The 18,995-nt window shown below is 52.2% G+C and overlaps 1 protein-coding gene across 5 annotated transcripts in view; it reads right to left on the bottom strand.

The window, feature by feature from the left end:
* MVB12B (multivesicular body subunit 12B) overlaps positions 1-18,995 on the bottom strand; it is a 95,860-nt gene that overhangs the window by 71,584 nt on the left and 5,281 nt on the right. For 4 of the 5 annotated variants that reach the window (XM_048822788.2, XM_048822789.2, XM_048822791.2 and 1 more), the window contains exons 2-3: positions 10,178-10,300; positions 113-220 (exon numbers count right to left, since the gene is read on the bottom strand). In XM_048822788.2, the coding sequence (XP_048678745.1) occupies positions 113-220; positions 10,178-10,288 (219 nt within the window). In that variant the 5' untranslated portion in view covers positions 10,289-10,300. Of the gene's footprint in view, positions 1-112; positions 221-10,177; positions 10,301-10,501; positions 10,677-18,995 lie in introns of those variants that run through there. The other variant, XM_048822790.2, reaches the window with a different exon arrangement.

The following is an 18,995-nucleotide window of genomic DNA, read 5'->3' as shown; positions in this document are numbered from 1 at the left end:
TTGCTGAAAAACCTGCTTGAATTATCCTGGCTCCCCAAACTGAATCAGTTTAGGAACAAGAACACACCAAGCAGAGTCGCAAATTGTTCAGTCACTCGGCAAATGGACTTACATTTTCTTTCGAAAACGATCTTGTGAAGCACAGGTATCTTGTGACCTTGGATTTAAATAAGCCATCTTTCCAGAGGTCAGCATCCAAGCCATCTGCTGTTTGTGCAACCTGGAAAGATGAGACAGAGGGAGAGACAGGACGTGTGAGCCAAGATACAGTTAATGTATGTGCAGTACATCTTCCTCGTACCTATTCTCATTAATGCTGGCCCGAATTCTCTCAGCATCTCATTAGTTCATTTCACAAAGTAAAGTGGAGGGATAAAAAAGCCCCAACTTCTAAGAATAGTGTCTCGAGCAAGTCAGCTGATTAAAGAATCCCTGACAAAAACTATTCTAATAAGGAAACGGCAGCTTTGGAAAGTCAGCACATTACAGCACTCATTACCATTCCATCACAAGGGGCACAGCATCTGCAAACATGGAAAGAAGGCTACATTTCAGGGATGCAGGAAATTGCCCTCCAAAAGGTGCCCCAGCTCCAGTAGTTGGGCCGGAGCCTGCCTGAATGGTACGCTCACACGCCCAGCAAGTGGGGCTGGGTGGAAGCAGTGAACCGTTGTGGAATGTTTTTTACCAAGTTCAGAAAGCACCTTGTGCCCTGAACATCAGTTCCAAGGAGCACTGCAAGCTGTGATAGTTCACAAGGGTCACAGTCACCTTTCTCCAACAGAAAGACTCACTGCAATTGTACCAGAATCGCTGCACTTGGTTCACACGCTCAGAAGAGTTAACCACAGACTTAGCTGGGCCTGTCTGAGAGTGAAATTCCCCCTTTCCCTTCAAAGGGCCTTCGCTTTAGCTGCAGGGAAGGCTGTGTACGCAGAGGTGGCACCAGTGTCTCTGAAGCTCATGCATGGAATAGGTCTCCTGTTTCCACGGTGACCAGCAGCTCAGAGGAGCTCTCAACCCCCTCTAATCCAGCGTCTACTCCATGGTCCCAGGCCTGTTAGGGCAAGAACTGTTGTAACGCAGCAGGCCAGACTTCACTGGCTCACTCCCCCCAACACAATACAGAACGCAGGGTGTAAATCAGCACAGGATTCGACCCATCCTATCCTATCCCATCTCAATGCATCTGAACACAGAATCTCTGAAAGAATTAAAGTTTCCAATAGTGAAAGAAACAAACATCTTCACAATTTAATTTCTGTTCACAGCAGAAGCCCCACCTCTTACTACATAAGAGAAGAGTCCAGGCTCTCTCTGCAACCAGGCACGGGGAGCCGCCATTTCAGCAGGGGTGAAAGTGGGCTGGTCCGGTCCGGTCCGGTCCCAGCCCTTACTCAGCTGACGTTAACACACTGCCGCAGCAAAGGACCCTGCTAAAAGCGCGGCCATGGCAGCACTTTCACGTCCTTGTCCTTTGCCCCCCCCCCAGGCCAATGACGGTGGGGGAGGTTGGGGGCAAAAGGAGCAGCTGCCCCAGGGCTGTGATTTAAAAGGGCCCAGGGCTCCGGCTACCGCAGCAGTGGCCAGAACCCCAGTCCCTTTAAATTACAGCCGGAGCCCTGGGCGGCACGGGCCAGGCAGTGCGGATGGGCTGGCTGGGGGACGCTGACCCCCAGCCCGGCCCCCGTACCGGTAAGTGTTAAATGTTACTTTCACCCCTGCTCTTCAGAGAACACGTGTATGGACCACCCTGAGGAGCGGTTCAGGAGAAAAGACAGAAGCAATAATCAGATCCTGATAGGACGATCAGCAACAGGCCTGGTAACAGAACGAAGCGCTATGGGAGCAGCCCAGGTATTTACTGGGGAGCACTGTGTCAAAGGCACTCTCTTGAACTTGAGTGTCCCTAATCACCTGATTGCCACAAGCTGGGACTGGACAACAGGGGATGGATCATTTGACAAACTGCCCTGTTCTGTTCATTCCCTCTGGGGCACCTGGCCCTGGCCCCTGTTGGCAGACAGGACACTGGGCTCGATGGACCATTGGTCTGACCCAGTCTGGCCGCTCTCATGTCCTTAGGATCGTCAGATGGATACGGCCAGTTGCGTCCTGCAAGCAGAACCGTGATCAGTCCACATAAATAGCTCACTCTGATGTGCAAGGCGTTTGTGAAGCAGAACGACAGAGCTTGGGGATATCGGCGCAGGTGAGCACCACACAGGCTGAATGCACCCAGGGGCTTCAGGACACGTGAAAAAGTTGCCACTTCCCAGAAGGCAGGATTCCTGTGAGGCTCTGCTGCAGGCAGCGTCTGACTGACGCTTTCCCATTCATTCCATGCTTCAGATCAACCCTTTCTAAGCCACTGAGCATCGCATCGTTTTTTTCTTGTTCTTAAAAAATCCACACAGTGCAGCACACCAACCCTGCCATCTGCAGGTCATTTCGCTGTGATGTGGCTGGTCAGAGTTAAGATTCACTCGCGCCTGGATAAGCAGCAGTGTCAGGACAGCAGCCAAATAAGCAGCTATTGCAGAATAATTCTGGAAGTTGTATTTCATAGAACCGTTAGCGAAGGTTAACCACACAACTGATATGACATTGAAACCTAAGCACTGCTTACTGGCTCAGCGTGAACTGTGCTAAGAATTCAGGGCCAACTTTCTCCTGCCTCCTCTCTATGTGAAGGAATAAAATCACTGGCATATTGTTATTTATTCCAGATGACAGGTATGTGGTTGCCTCCTGGAGTATCCCACAGAAACAGAGTACCTCCCAAGGTTCACCTGGCCGTGACTCTGAGGCTGCCGGGTGTGGCCTGTTGCACTCCAGGTCTGCTCCCTGCGTAACGAACACGTCTCTGTGCAGACCGCTGCAGGGCCTCCGCAGCAGCCCTGAGAGGCCATGGGAGGCGTGCGCTCTGAGCAGCCCAATGGTTTGGTAGTACAAGCTCACACGGAGAAGGGGTCAATTCCTAGCATCATGGTCGAGTGGGCTCCTGACAAACTAAGTTTGTGCCTTCTGACCTACTGCCTCATGCCTCTCTCCAGACAACCGGCGTATCTTGTGTCTTTCTTTAAGACCAGGCTATCAGCTGCAGAACTTGCTTAGCTCCTGTGCACAAGCGCTTTCCTGGAGGCACCAGTGCCCGTTCACGGTGGCTCTCTCTGTGCGAGCAGCAGCACCCCAGGATCACAGCGGCACGAAGGCCTGATCTACCCTGGAAAGTTAAATCCGCACTCCTGACCACTGTCGCAAGCCCCCATAACCACCAGCGCAGACACAGCTACGTCCATGGAAGAAGGCTTCCACTGACACAGCTCTGTTCAGTGAGCGGGTATCGCTTCACCAGCCGACAAGCTTTGGCAGTGTAGACCGCATCTACACTATGGGGCTATGCTGACGTTGCTACACCGGTATAGTCTCCAAGGTGCAGACATCCCCTAACTGAACTCGGCTGCAGCTGCCAGAGCCCGTCATGCCATAGATTTCAGGAGATCTTGGCCAGCGGTCATGCTGTGTCTCACAGCTAGGCAGCTCCCAAACTGCCCACCACTTGGGACAGGAAAAGGGAGAGAAGAGACCAGAAAAGAAGTGGAGCAGAAAGGGAGAGGCAGACGACATTAGGGGGCCTTATTCTGCAGAAGCTGTAGAGACAGAAGGTGTGGAAGGTTTGAAAGGGAGCAGGAGAGAAGGCAGGATTTCCCTCCTGCGCTCTTGGGAAGCAATGAGCAGGACAGAACAAAAAGAAAAGACAAAGGAATGAATGCAAAGACAAAGAAAATGTAAGACGTCCTCCCATACCCCCATGGAAAATGCCCTCCAGGATCAAACCCCAAAGCCTTCTCTTTAGATTTGCTTCATCCAACAACCATCCCTGAGGTTAAACTCTGCACTTTGAGAAAGGATTTTTAGTCTCTTTTGCTATTTTGAATTCACTAGAATTAAAGCCAAGTCATTTTCCTGGGCTCTCAGGCTCTGCAATTGTAGGAGGACTCAAGCCAAGCAGGTGGCTAGAGTTTCCTTCTACAGACCCACAGGGAAAAGGGAACCCCTGGGGGAATCATGTTCTTTTAAAATGCATGAGATTGAAACAGAGAGCGTGCCTGAGGGAAATCCGAACGACAGAGCCAGAATCAACAGCTGCACATTTCTCTGTCCAGGCAGGAGAAGTCCCCAGTGAGGACAGCTGGGCAGGGGCCATCGCAGGTGCAACCACCATGGAGCGATTTCAGTGCGAAGGACAGACACAGGAAACATTTGCTGCTAGCACAAGCCTAGACAACACCTCTATTTTTCACTAGTTCTCATTTTGGAGGAGGAAGAGGAATTTGTTGTGGTTGATTTTAATTGAATTTTTAGGCATAACATTTAGCTTGCTTTGGGGCGTTCATTCCCAGGCCTTTAAAAATATCTATGAGCTGCGTAGATAATGCTAAAATCTGTAAACACCTGGGTCCCTGGGGGCAACAAATACACCAAGGAGCTTCGGTGTAGGCTGATTTTAACAGCTTTTAAGTATCCCTCGAGAGTAGATCCGAAGAGGGAAAATTAGTTTGTTTCTTCCTCTCAGATGTCTAAAGGAGTTTAGAGGGTTAACACTGCTGTAAGTCTATCCCATGAAGGAATGTCTGTAACAGGTTTATGTCTTATGCAGATAAAGAGTGTAATCAAAAGGGGTCAGGAAACTAAATTCCAAGGAAAATAATCTGTCAGAGTCAATGGTACAGAGGAATGTACTGCAGTCGCTGACTGTGCAATACTCAGCTTGAGAGACATGCGATAGCGGAGATGGAAAACGGCCTGTCGCGGTTCTGCATTCAGGAACAAACTTGGGGGCTGAAGTTTAAGAAGTTGCCTGGTCTGCCCATGCCTCTCTGAGACCACCCCTCCACCCCCATCAGCTGAGCAGTTCTCAAAACACACACATTAAACCTCCCAGCAGCTTCCCAGGAAATCCCATTTCTTTCATTTTCTTGCCAAAATCAAGCAAAAGCTCTTCCCCCCTGCAGTCACTCACTGGCCACGCAGAGAGCACCCCTCTCTGCGTGTCCCAGCCCAAGCTGAGCCATGAAGGAGCATCCCACATGTCTGGTGAAAAAGGATGCCCCACATCCTGCCTTGAGTCACACTCACATGACAGATGCTCCCTCTTGGGGGCTCCCAGAGCCGGGGCTTCTGCCCAAGCCCTGATGCATATGCTCGTTTCTAGCCCCACGGCCCGATCCTCTCAAGCCGAGTTAGCTGGGCTGGGCTAGTCGGGGTGTTTAATGGCACTGTAGACCTACCTGAACACTTCGCTACCGCGAATGGCAATGCCCAGCACGCATGTGAGAAATGCAGGGCCTCCTAGCGCCAAGCATGATGCCCGCAGCAGGGCAAGGAGAGTGATTGGCTGTAGGCGACAGATGGAGATTTTGTGCATTTGGGAGCAGCTCACCTCTGACAGGGTGTTAGTGCTTGAAACCAGCTGCAGGCCAAGACCCAGGGTATGTGCCAGGAGAGTCTCGTTCATTCCTGTCCCAGGGGAGCGCCTGAGCTCTCAGATCATCGCCTCAGCTCCCTTGCACAAGCCAGGTCTGGTCACCCTGCCACCCTCGCCTTCTCCCCTCTCTCCACTCTCCCAGCGCAGCCCTTCGCACCCACAAACCCACTCACCAACACTGGGAAGCTCATTCCAAAGCAGAGCAGGGGCAGGCCCCTTCCTAGCAACCGCCTCCCCCAGTGCACGTGTTCGCTAGTGGGTGGCCGTGTCGTCTCCTGGCGAGCGGAGGGGGCAGGACTCCTGTGGGATCTATTCCTGGCTCAGCCACTTACCAGGAGTCCGATCCAAGGCCCACTGAAGTCAACGAAAAAGCTCTCCTGGGTTTCCTGGAGCGTTGTGTGGCCTGGAACAGAGACTTCACCGGTCTGGGCCACGATCGGTCTCATGCTCACCACAGTCACAGGGCATGTGGGAAGCTTAATTAGGGCTGGGCTATCCTAGATAATTAGGTCAGTGAGAAATCCACCCCCCTGAGCAGGTAGTTAAGCTGACCTAAGTCCCCATGTAGACAGTGCTAGGGCCGGCGACAGGAGAACTCTTCCATCCACCTAGTACCGCCGCTCGGGGAGGTGGATTTCCAGCAGAGAGCCCTTCCCGTTGGCGTAGGCAGCGTCTACATCAACGTGCAGCAGCCGCTGTAGCATTTTATGTGTGGACAAGCCCTTAGTTAATGCGATATGCAGATCCCCAGATAAGGTGCTGTGCAGAGTGAGGCAGCTGGGGTTAACATGCCACTGACTGAAATGTTGAAAGGAAACGCCCAGGCACTGCTGCCAGCAATTAATCTCCAATGCTGGAGCACCAGATTAGCCTTTCACAGCCTCTTTCAAGCCCGAAAGAACGTGAGCATGCATTCGCTTGTCAGGAAACCCGTGGCAGGAAGAAATAGACTAATGTAAACAGGAAACTTCATACATCATGTGCAGGGCTCCCTCCCCATGGACCTTCCAGTGAGATCAGAGAGAGCCCGAGCCAATGCTGCTTTGCCATGGGAACTGCCTCTCGCCAGGGGAGCACCAAAGGGTGTTCGCCGCAACACAGGGCAGAGGGAGGAGCTGGCTCCCTGCAGGCAGGACACAGAGCCGTAGTCTCCAAGCACAAACTCAAACACGTCACAAGGAAAAGCGTACAATGGAAGAGACTATTTGGCACCAAACACAGTGGTGACTGGCACTGTACCAAACTTCTACCACTAGATCGGCCCAGAGATGGGGAGTGGGGACTGTGCTCCCAGGTCTGCATTTTGACATCTGGGTGCCAGTCACAACTTGCCTGACCTCTGCTTGACTTCAAAAGGCCTGATCCAGCCAGGCTCTCAGGGTTGCCTAGCAGATCACACACATCAAAAGAACAGTGTGGACTAAGCTGTCTAATCACACAACCCCCCCCGCCCCACCCCTTCTCCGAGGCCCCGCCCCGCTCACTCCATCCCCCCTCCCTCTGTCACTAGCTCTCTCCCACACTCACTCACTTTCACCGGGCTGGGGCAGGAGGTTGGGGTGCGGGCTCCGGGCTGGGGCCGAGGGGTTCGGAGTGTGGGAGTGGGCTATGGGCTAAGCCTGGCGCAGGGGGTTAGGGTGCAGACGGGGGTGAGCGGTATGGGCTCGGAGGGAGTTTGGGTGCTGGAGGGGGTGCAGGCTCTTGGAGGGGGCTCAGGGCTGGGGCAGAGGGTTGGGTGCAGGTTGGAGGCTCCGGCTGGGAGGCGCTTACCTTGGGCAGCTCCCAGGCGACGGTGCAGCAGGGCTAAGGCAGGCTCCCTGCCCCCACGCCACTCCTGGAAGCAGCAGGCACGTCCCTGCGACCCCTGTGGGAGGGCAGTGGGCTCCATGTGCTGCCCATGCCCGCAAGCACCGTCCTGGCAACTCCCATTGGCTGCACTTCCTGCCCAATGGGAGCTGCGGAGTCGGGGCGGGGGCAGCGCATGGAGACCTCCTGCCCCTTCCACCCCCCAGGGGCTGCAGGGACGTGCTGGCTGCTTCTGGGAGCAGTGCAGGGCCAGGGCAGGTAGGGAGCTGCCTGAGCCCTGCTCTGCCGCCCGACTTTTAGCGGCCTAAAATCTCCCGGTTTGGCATCAGTAGCCTCCAGGAGATAGAGCCCGATTCCGGGAGACTCCTGGCGAAACCAGGAGGGTTGGCAACCCTAGAGTGGACCCAAAGCTGCCCTCAGGAGCTGCAGCGCTCAGCACCACTGAAAATCCACCCGGGAATCTCATTCCAGGCATGCAAAGACGTGTCTCGGCATTGGTCAATGCTTCAAAAATGTGCGTGAGACACAGCGGGCAGGCCGCGGGCAGGAGCATCACACACAGATGCCTGGGGGAGGCGAGCGCAGGCAGCCAGGGGTAGATTTTGGCCTGTAGACTTAACGCCATCATTCCCCATCGCTGTAGGGGCCAAGCATCTTTCGGGGTTAATGGCACTTTGCCAGACAAGGGGGCTTCTTGCCACAGACGGCATCCCACCAAACTTGTTGGAGCGCTGCCCCGTGGCTTTGGCTTGAGGGGGTTTCTCCGGACTTTCTGCTGCTCCACGTTGGCCATGAGCAGCACGGCTGTGAAAGTGACGGTGCGCAGACAGGGAGAGGCAGGGGGGCCTGATCCCCACCTGGGAGGATGCAGACACAGCAGCTCCTAGGATCCCCTTTCCCATGGTCTCTGGGCTCACTGGGAGCTGTGGACAGAGTCTGATTGCTCATCTGCCACACCTCAGGCTGGAAGGGAGCACAGGAGGGACAGAGACAGGAGGCCCGCCCTGCTTCCCCACTGTCTGGGGCTGGGGTCAGAGAACAGCTAAACATAAGAAAAGGGACAAAACTCGAGGAGCGACAGCTTCATGCCTATGCCCCAAAGGAGAGCAACCCACAGCCATGAACACAAACACAACACCCGGAGAACCCACAGGAAGGAGTTTTTAGCTCCTTTACTCTACTCTGCATTAGTGTCCGACAGGCCCGTTAAGCCACTGAGACACTATCTGGATAAGTGCCCAACCTGAGCAGTAAGTCACAGGGAATGCAGCACATGGCTAATCATGCAGCACACGGCTAATCACACAGCACATTACACTCCTCATGCAGGTGACAATATCTCAGGCTCAAATACCTCCAAGAGCCCACAACTGCCCCACTCCAGCCCCTCCACCTCCCCACAGCTAGCCTTGCTCCAGGTGATATTTAATTCGGATATCCTGGGAGCTCAGGGAGGTGGTGCAGATAACTCACTCACCTCCCATCGGGATGGGCACACAAGGGCTCCTGCTGGGCGGGCTGAAAGGGTATTTGCCTCTGGTTCAGAGAGGGGATGCTGTCACAGAGCGGGAGCAAGATACATTATGCACCAAGCAGCAGAAGTTGCGAGGCCCTGCCTAGACCATCCATCAGCTCAGCCAGACACTGAGGGAGATGCCACTCAAAGCCATGGTGAGGGGCTGCACGAAAACAAATACAGACCAAATATTCCCCACGACCTCCTGGACGCCTCTACTGCAGAGGCACTCTGTCTCCTTGCGTTTTACCATTTCTTTGGCTCATCAGTTACATCCACTGTTCCAAGCCAGGTAACCTGTCAGATGCAGCCAGTGTGCTGTGATGCTCGTTGGTACCCAGTTATTGTACTCTGGTGTAAATAACACTGGAACAGGAGGAGAACGCTCACAGGGCTGCCTCAGAGGAGGATTCACTTGGCTCTGGGAAAACAACTTTGCCTGAGCCTTTCCCTTCCCTTTTACATTTTATTCACCCCCAACCCAGTGCTTTAAAAGGAGCGAGTGGGGCCAGGCAGGTAACTGGCCCCTGCTGGGGGCTGCTGATTGGTCATTGTGCTGTACTGTGGAAAGAGCAGGAGGAGGGGAACAGATGGACCATTGGTCTGCCCTGATGGGGTAGCTACGTTTGCAATTTATAGCTATACAGAAGTTTAATACATTTGAATCTTTCACTGGTTTGGGTCACTAGCCTTAGGAAAAAATTCTTGTTCTGGTTCCAGAGCAATTTGACCAATCGACCTAAGGGCTAAGCAGCTGCTAAGTACCCACATCTGTCTAGCCATGCAGATACTTCTATGGCCTCAACACTGCAGTACCCAAGTACCTCTCCCAGCTGCCCAGCTTCCTACCAAAGTCCACTTTGCAGGGTTGCATTCTGCTGGCTAAGTTCTCCCTGCAATTTCAGCTGGATGTAGAATTCTTTGCTTTCCAGCCTGAAGTGTTGCACCGTGTTGAGGTGTGACGTTAAACAGCTGATACGGGATTCATTTATACATAGATTTAATCTGTACCGTGCTTTGGAACCCTTCAAGATGGGTGTTACTAGGATTATTAAATTTGCATGCCACATTGGCCAGCTGTTTCTGGAAAGCCCTCCTCCAGATAATTACAGAAGTCTTGCGCTTCGCATGACATGCCAGTGGCGGGGAGGAGATGCACTAACATGACTGCACATGGAAAGTATTGCTAAAATACTTCCAAAGCCAAGACCTGGAGGAGGGCGGCTGGTAAAAAAAAGAACCCCCGAACACGTTCTTCAAGGTGAGCACACAAACAGCCGGCCCATTCTCTGGAGGAGATACTGCTCTCTGCAAAGCAAAGGACAAACTAACAATATTCCCAAGGCATCATCAGCTCTACTTACTACGTCGTAACCTGTCGGTGCCCGGTTCCGAGATGCAACCACTCCAACTCCTGTGATAGGATCCATTGGCACGTCTGGCAAGGCATCGGAAAGGTCTCGGACTTCAGGCATTATGGACTGTGCCTGAAACAGGGAGGCAGAGTCAGAGGGCTACGCAGCAGCACAGCCCCTTAGACAGAAAACCTAGCACATGCATAGCCCGCCCGCAGGGGCTCTCTGCATGCTGGAGCAGCTCCTGCTATGGCCACACGCACCTTCAGCATTTTAAAGTGCTCAAGCTTTCAAGGATTTTTAAAGAGGCATTTGCTTTTGATAAGAACTTACATTTGCCAGGAATTCAGGCCAACAGCCTCTTCTGAGATTAACTTGATTGTTTCCAGGACGTTTAGCCTGGGCTGGTCCCCATCGAGTGCCCGTAAGTAAACCTTAGCCCATCACCCAATGAAAGGCAAACTGACCCCTGTGATTCAACCGGGCTCAGGTGGCTCTGCCATTCCTGGAGGGAAGGAAGCTACTTTGAATGACTCTGTTCCAAGGTTCCCCCTTGCAGCTCAGTAGCAGACAAGCAGAGGATTGCACTGTGAGCCTGCCTCCCTTCAGGGCTTAGCGAGAGCAGGTTAGAGACCTGGTTTACATGGCACCTGGTTCACCACGTACCTGGCACTGTACAGCAGCTGGGACACAGAACGACATGCCTGTCCCACACAGCTGAGACACCAGGGAGGCGCAAACAGGCCCATGGCCTGGAGACTTTCGCGCGCACACAGCGTAGCTGGGTTTGGAGTGACTTCGAGGGGCGGGGTGTGCCAAGCGTAGCAGGGGAGCGGGCCCGAGAGAGCAGTCAGCGGACAGGTCACCCGGAGCGCGCGGGTCCCAGGAGTAGGTGAGAGGGCTGGGACAGAATTCTAGCCGGGGCGGAGTCCAGGCAAGGCTGGGGGAACGGTGCCATTGCCTGTGGCATCCTGCCAGGAAAGCCGGTTGAGGCAAGTCCTCTCTTGCTTCCAGGTAGGAATGCGCCAGGAAGCCACCCCGACGCCAAGCGATGAAAAGGCAGCACTGTGTAAATGAGCGTTGCTGCTGGGAAGCTGGCCAGACAAGCCGTGCAAAAAGCTACCTCATTCAGTTGCTTTTTCACAGCAATTAAAACCCAACCTCTTCAGGGCTGGTTACATATTGCTTCTCAAACAGGCAGAGGTGAGTGCTGGTGTGCACGCTTCCTACTGCCGGGTCATGGTGCAGGCAATAAAAGGTGACTCTGGTGTCTGACAGAACCGTGCTACATGGCGAGTCAGCATATCTGTAGCACCCCCAGCCGCCAAAACCCCAATGGTCAGCATCCGTCTACGATGTCAATGAAGCAACTGCCACCAAATTGGTGTCAGGAAGAGTTCTGCTTCTAGTTTCTTGAAAACGCAAAGAAACGGAGATGCAGCTCCCTTCATTCTCTAGACAACTCAAGCTTCTAGCAATCTGGAGACAGGAATTTGCATTTTGAACCCTGGCGTTTTCCCCTTCTATTTCGCATACAGACTCCTCAGCTTCACACAGTCAGCGCAGGAGAATGAAGGCAGCCCTGAGAATGGAGAGACTGCAGCCCACCCACAGCCGGCACCTTCCAGCAAAGATGTTCTCATGTTTAGTTATATACAACAACCAACCCAAACCCAATGCTGTTGCTTGGGGTTCAAACACTGCAACCTACCAAAATGCTTTGCAATTGACAATTCATAACTGAAGGCATTATGCTGTGCAGTGCTGACGCAGCATAATGTGAATTAAAATACAGAATACGTAAATCTTCATAGAGATGTGTAGATACGTTTACTGATAAACACACTTCCAGGTTGCTCGCAATAGCTTTGTGACCTACTGATGCCCATCAATTTCTTTTGCTATGTAACAAATATTGATGTTAACGTCCCTTAGGTGAATCCACACTGTCCTTCAAAGAAATAATGATATTCCCTAGTTCACGACAGGAAAAGAGAGCCTCAGCAGATTTCGGAATGGCGACTACGATCTAAGCAAAGGGGAAGGGTGTCTATTCCGCTTAAGTGTTTCCGTTTCACCAGCTATTGCTGCATCCAAACGCGACAACAGCGGCAGGTACCACAGTGGCAGCACTGACTGGCAGTAGGCGAACCCAGGCTTAGCCTTCAGGACTAGTGCCAGGACTCGACATGCCAGAATGCTGGGATGAAAAAGTCTTTCCTTCCTTCCATTTGTGGAAAACACCATCCCATCTGCCCCCTAAGCAGCTGCCCCATAAGGGATTGGACATCACGACAGGCGGTCCTCCGCTGGAAGACTCACAAGAACGGAGCGCACAATACCTTTTCTCTGAAACCCACAAACCAGCAAGGCCACGATTTTCATAAGTGACTGGTGATTTGGGGAGGCCTCATTTCCAGAAAGCGCTGAGCAATCGCCCTTTGAAAATGGACGCCCATCCCTTTGTGGCGACTCACATTGGGTGTCCAAAAAATCACAGCTTTTGAAAATCTTGGCCCAAGCCATTTCCTCTAGGCAGCTAACAAACCAGCTATCTGTCCATGCATGTGATTTGCCTGAAGCAGCTTCTCCTCCTCAGAACCTCCCAGCCTCTCTAACATACCAACCCAGGAGTCACGGGGCTGCAAACCATGCCACAGTCCCATCCCGCCTCCGAAGAACAGCTGGCCCCAAGGAGGGGAGCTGGTATGTTATGTAATACTGCACTACAGAGCTGGGGAAAGCCTGCCCGGTCACACTGCACAGGGACAGCATGCGTGATTTAAGCACAGATGGACTTTCCCAAAATGAAAAGGAGTACTTGTGGCACCTTAGAGACTAAACAATTTATTTGAGCATGAGCTTTCGTGAGCTACAGCTCACTTCATTGGATGCATACTGTGGAAACTGCAGAAGACATTATATACACAGAGACCATGAGACAATACCTCCTCCCACCCCACTCTCTTGCTGGTAATAGCTTATCTGAAGTGATCATCAAGTTGGGCCATTTCCAGCACAAATCCAGGTTTTCTCACCCTCCGCCCCCCCTCCCCCACAAACTCACTCTCCTGCTGGTTGATGATCACTTTAGATAAGCTATTACCAGCTTATCATCAGCTTCATCTGATGAAGTGAGCTGTAGCTCACGAAAGCTCATGCTCAAATAAATTGGTTAGTCTCTAAGGTGCCACAAGTACTCCTTTTCTTTTTGTGTATATAATGTCTTCTGCAGTTTCCACAGTATGCATCCGATGAAGTGAGCTGTAGCTCACGAAAGCTCATGCTCAAATAAATTGGTTAGTCTCTAAGGTGCCACAAGTCCTCCTTTTCTTTTTGCGAATACAGACTAACACGGCTGTTACTCTGAAACCTTTCCCAAAATGGACAGTTTTGCATAAAAACGTCATTTCTTTTGAAACTTTCTCGCTTTTCAACGAAAAACCAAAACCTGACAAATTGGGGGGAGAGGGGTGTTAAAAACCCAGAAAATTTCTGTGAACCTTTCTGAAAACGTTCGCCAGTCTCCAGCCAGCTCTACCCCTGAACTAAAGAGTTCAGCTACATCACCACTGCATCCCCTCGCCTCCCCACAAGCTTGCACAACGTTTAGCTTGAGATTTTAAATGCACAGAAGATGCAGAATGCAGTTTGTCATCAGAACTCTCCACACTTCTGAGTTACGCTGGCTCGTTTCACTCAGCCCGTCTCAGTGCCCCTTTTAGAGCAGGGCATGGAAGGGTCACCACTTCCCCCCATCCCAGACGGCTTTCTTTCTTTCTGTGTCTAGCAGAGTTCCTCAGCATTGACTAACTGGCTCACACAGAAATGTAGCTCAAGCCGCCTGTAGCTCTTTAATCTCAAGAATTACAGGGTGATGCTGGCCCCGGACACTGTTTATTCCTGAACCGCAGTTTTGGGTTCCCATGGAACTAAAGGTTTAGTGAGAAGCAGCTGCGCAGACGGAAGACTGCTGTAGTCTATGAGAGTTAGTGAAAACCATGAACAGAATTTTTTTTTTTTAAATCGAAAATAAGCCCCTCGTGAGCTGCGAGCATCTAAGGAGAAGCAAATTTCCCATGCAATTCCAGAATTACCAGGGCTCCTTGTAACCATGGTTTCTGGTGGAGCTGAACTTTTTCTGGTGTGCCTCATGAACAATTTGTGTAGTCTCCCTAGTTTTCACTCTCAGTCACTGGCTGAAAATACTTGTTGCTTTATTGCACCCAGGATCAAAAATACACTTCTGCTTATTAGTAGCCCTCAAGTCTCCCCACATAGAGTTATTTTGCTATGGACACTGCCAGCAGCTGCCGGACCCTGAGGAGATCACGGTTTAAGAGAAAACATGAAGTTCCAGCTTCCGACACATGTAAAGGAGGGACCATTTCCTCAAAGGCACAGGTAATGCTGCTGTGTGGTTTTGGTATTGCAGGATGCTTGCCAGGCACAAAGCTCAGCAGTGGGAGCAGGGTAAAGGAGGGTACAGAGAGCTCAGCATAAAGGCGAATGGCTGCAGTCCCACAGCCCAAACCTGACTAGTCAAAGCTAGTAAGCCCCTGCGCTGTGTAGCTGGTCTCGGAATCCAATGAAAGCCCAACTCACCCAAATGGGATTGGACGTCATGGGATCCGGGCACCAACTCTCCCAATGTCATTCTGCTAAGAACCTGGCCTGCAGCTCCACCCCTCGCTGGGAAGGGGCAATTCTAGGCATCTGCCTCTGCTGGCTGGCCACAGGAGCCGGGTCCCCGGCAGAGGGAAAAGCATTGCAGCGACTGAGGAGCAGAGAACAGGGCTTTGAACTCACCCACTCTTGGACAGCACAGGCTGGGTGCTCAGCATCAGTGAGGAGCACCCTTGATAGCCCCAGGAATGGGCTTCATGAAAGTCCCGTCCAGCACCCTCTGCCTGGGAGCACGCTGGCTCAACGGCGAGGCTGCTGCCTGACTGCTCGGACTGACCCTGTCAGAGAATCCAAGTGTCTCCCAAGAGAAACAACAGCAGCAGCAAAGGTCCCTGCCCCTCCTCTACCACTGTGGAACGGTGCGCAGCTCAGAGGACTCTGCAGGGGAAATAATTCTGGGGAATCATTCAGATGCCTGGGGAACTTTGCACAGTGGGAAAGATGCCCAGGGATTCTAAATACCAGTATTTCTCTGGCCTTCTCTCCACTGGGAAGTGCTGCGGCCACACTGGTACGGACTATGCTGCACTGAACAGACACTTGCCAGAGCATCCGTGAACTGGGTTTTCCTTCAAGACCGGTCACCCTAGAATTTAGCAGCCCGTTGTCTGACTTGTAAGTGCCAGCCCAGTGAGTGTCTGCAACCCTTAGAACAAGTCACAGATCCGTGCTCAGTGTCTGTAGGGAGCTACAGACACAGGCAAGAGCTTCTGTATGTACCCTGGGGTGTAGCTCAATACAAATGCACTTCTCATTCCATTAAGGCTGACACGAATCTGCCCTCAATTTAAGGGGGAAAGGTGCCTTTGTCAACGAGGTGCCGTGTAGCAAAAGCACAAAGCTGTTTTGTGGGTGTCTGACTCACAGCATGGTGGGCAGGGGGCAGGAAACAGCATCAATCCTTACTTTGTCACTGCTCACACAAAGCCTTTTTGTACGGGTAACAGCAGAGGTTAAGAGCTAAAGAAACGGGCCTTTCTCCTTTGAGATGGCAGGAGATGGAGGCTGCAGGGCTGAGTCACAGATGTGACACTCTCTTAGGGGGCGTGGGAGATGTACGCACACAGTCAAAGGAAGGCCAGAGCTTGACTCCTATTCCTGGTGGAGCAGCACAGTGTGGCCAGCTCGACACATTCTCTTCTAGCCAGGTTCCCCCGTGACGCAGCCAATGCGGACACGGCACTGTAACCTGGCAAACAGGCTCCAACAATTATCCAGGGGAAGCATAGCCAGACTGGGCTAGACCTGTGCATAACGATACGGGCCCAATCCTGCTCCCCTGGGAGCAGGACTGCATAGACTCGGGCCCTGGCTCCTTGAGCCAACTGGGACTAGATGTACATTTGGCCACAAACAGGGCTCCATTGTGCAAGGTGCTGTACAACCAGAGGGATGTGTTGGCTTCACATGAGGCTGAGGGGATCACCTCAGGGAAGGGAGTGATCTTAGAAGTTCCCTTGCCTTTGTGCTGTCTTTCACAGCACCCACAGACCCACCACGGGCTGCCAATCAGTATGCGCTACACTTCCAGCCTTCCCTCCATCCCAAGCCTCCTGAAGACCCAGCTGCTCTGGGAAGCATTCCAGCTCTGCAGACCTCACCCCACCGAGGGCTTGGGCTGCGCCCTCAGACGGCTAGTGCCCCGGGGCGGGGTTCGGCTGTCACACACTGCGCCTAGCGCAGCTCCTACAGCTCTGCTGCCAAACCACGGCTCACATCCTACGAGCATGGAGCAGGAGCCTTTCCCTTCCCAGCACGTGTGCTGCAGTCAGACTTAGCTGCAGTCCTGTACTCTGCTACCAGGGGCGCATAGCTACAGCGCCATGTCACAGAAGAACTAGGATTATTCAGACAGCTCTGTTGGGCTGCGGGTTGCCTATTTAGGGCAATTTCTCATCTTGGGGATGGTCCTGGGATGCGCCTGGAATGGGTATGGATGGGGAGGATGTCCACTGGGAATGCAGATAAATATTTTTGTGAACTTTAAACAGGTCACAGAGGAGACCCTGGCTGGGCAAACACGATTGGTTACACTTCATTCCTCCCTGGGGGGCATTAATGAAGTTTGCTTGCTTTACCTTCATGTGTCTGAACTTGTGATTTTTTCCTTAACAATAAAAGAGTGGATTGAATACAGATGGAGGATTACGCAAACATTTCTATTAGACAGCTTGTTATTATAGCGAGTTTCTCTTTAAACAGTGCAAGGCTGACCTGTAGTCCTGGCTAGACACACTGCAGCTGAGAACTCAAACCAGCTGATCGGGAGGCTGCATTTTATAATCCCATTTGATACCCTCAGTGTTTGTATAATTCTGTATGGATAGCCCCCCCCCTCCCCCCAACTCCATCCTGAGCAGGGTCGCTTTGGGAAGAGATCAAATCAATTCAGAGATTGCTTCCAGCTAATGGGAAAACATTCTCCCTTTAGGTCAGTCCAAACGCCCTGTGCACACCCAGTCCACGTTGGCTGCGAGACCGAAGATGCCGAGCTCTAGGAGGGCAGATTCAAATCGCTGCTGTGGGCACTGCTCACTAGGGAAGGAGGGGAGAGGGAATTTGCCGGCCAAAGAGCTCACTTGCCATCCCTCGCAGTCCGGTAGCACCAGCACTCTAGGCACGACCCACTGCACAGGAGGACTCGTCCCTGCTTGGAAAGCTCAAAATCTAGGTCGACAAGCAACGGGCCAAGGCTGGGAGAATATGCTTTCGACAGACATTGTTCATAGTGCTGATTTTATTATTAAATAAGTCCAGAATGACCATCCCCGACTGGCCTTCAAGCTGGCTATTATTTGCTGGCCAGTCTCTTGTCGGCATCACAGCAGAGATAGGTCTTGAGGAGGGATTTGGAGGAGAAGATATTCCACATACAAAGGAGAGCGTGGAGGGAGGCACACAGATGGTTGGGGAGAAGTAGACAAGTTCTTCCCTGAGATCTCCACATCACACGCTAGGGAGGGAGGGTTTCTCTATTTGCATCAGCAGCTCACCCTGAGCAGGGTCACGCATTGTTATAAATAAGCCAACTCTTAATTTTCCTTGTGGTCATCGTGGCACAGAGGAGTCAGGCTCCCACACTGCGGAGCAGACGCAGCACGGGCAAACACCTACATTCACCCAGGAAATGCAAGCACTGCCATCCTGATCCATCACTATAATAAGGAGCCCAACTGCTTCTTGCTGGTTGGTTAGTGGGAGCTCTCTCCCCACAGGGTTCAACTCAGAGTCAGCCTGACCATCCCTTCACTGGAAACATGCTCCTACCACTGCCTTGTGGTGAGTTCTCCAGTAACCCTAAGGGGCAGCAGTGACCCAAACAGTGCCTCACATTCTGAGAGCTCCCCAAAGCTGCAGGGGGGTGGAAGAGGAAGAGCCTGATCCTTTAGGAGAGACTCGCAATAACCTCTGAAAACCTCATCATTCCCCCCATGCAACCCTTTGTCACGGCTAGAGGACTCTAACCAGCGTTTCAACTCCATCCTGCTGCAGATAGCTGACCTGGCAGTGCTCTATGGGGCCACGCAGCAGAGATCAACCTTGGGACTTCCCAACTGCAAACCAGGAAAGGGTCAAGATGTCAGAGGTTTTACCTGTGGACACCACATTAATCAGCGGGGCCGGACTTCCTGCGGCACTGGGCTCTGAGCCAATAGACTGCTGGCCTTTTAAAAGAAAATGGACAAAGTAGCCCACAGCTTGATCCTGGTATATCCCATTCTAGAGATATCTTCAGCCTTAAGAGTGGTCAACATAACAGTGAAGAGAGGGAGGCTGGAGGCCAATAGCAGAAGATGTATCAGGACAGAATATTTCAAAAGGATGAATATCAAACAAGCATTCAGTGGCAAAGGTCACCCAAACTGAAACAGGATCCCGAGTCAGAGGATCTTTTGACCCCTTTCTACAAACGCACACACAATATTTAGGGGTTTTTAGCTCTGGGTCCATCTTTGGAGAGAACACTGCTGATCACCTGGGCTGAGGAGCACACAATCCAGGAGACACTAACTCTATTCATGGGACCTGTGGACTTTAACTGAGAGCCTTTATCTGCCTACAAAAATATTCATCTCAACTGGAAGAAGCAGCGTGCTCTCAGGTAACATGTTCCAGTACCTTAGATTCCTTCAAAAGAGTT

This window comes from Caretta caretta, chromosome 16 (assembly GCF_965140235.1).
Source record: "Caretta caretta isolate rCarCar2 chromosome 16, rCarCar1.hap1, whole genome shotgun sequence".
NCBI classification, from domain to species: Eukaryota; Metazoa; Chordata; order Testudines; family Cheloniidae; genus Caretta; species Caretta caretta.
The sequence above is the reverse complement of the archived record's forward strand: the minus strand, read 5'-3'. Positions and strand labels throughout refer to the sequence as shown.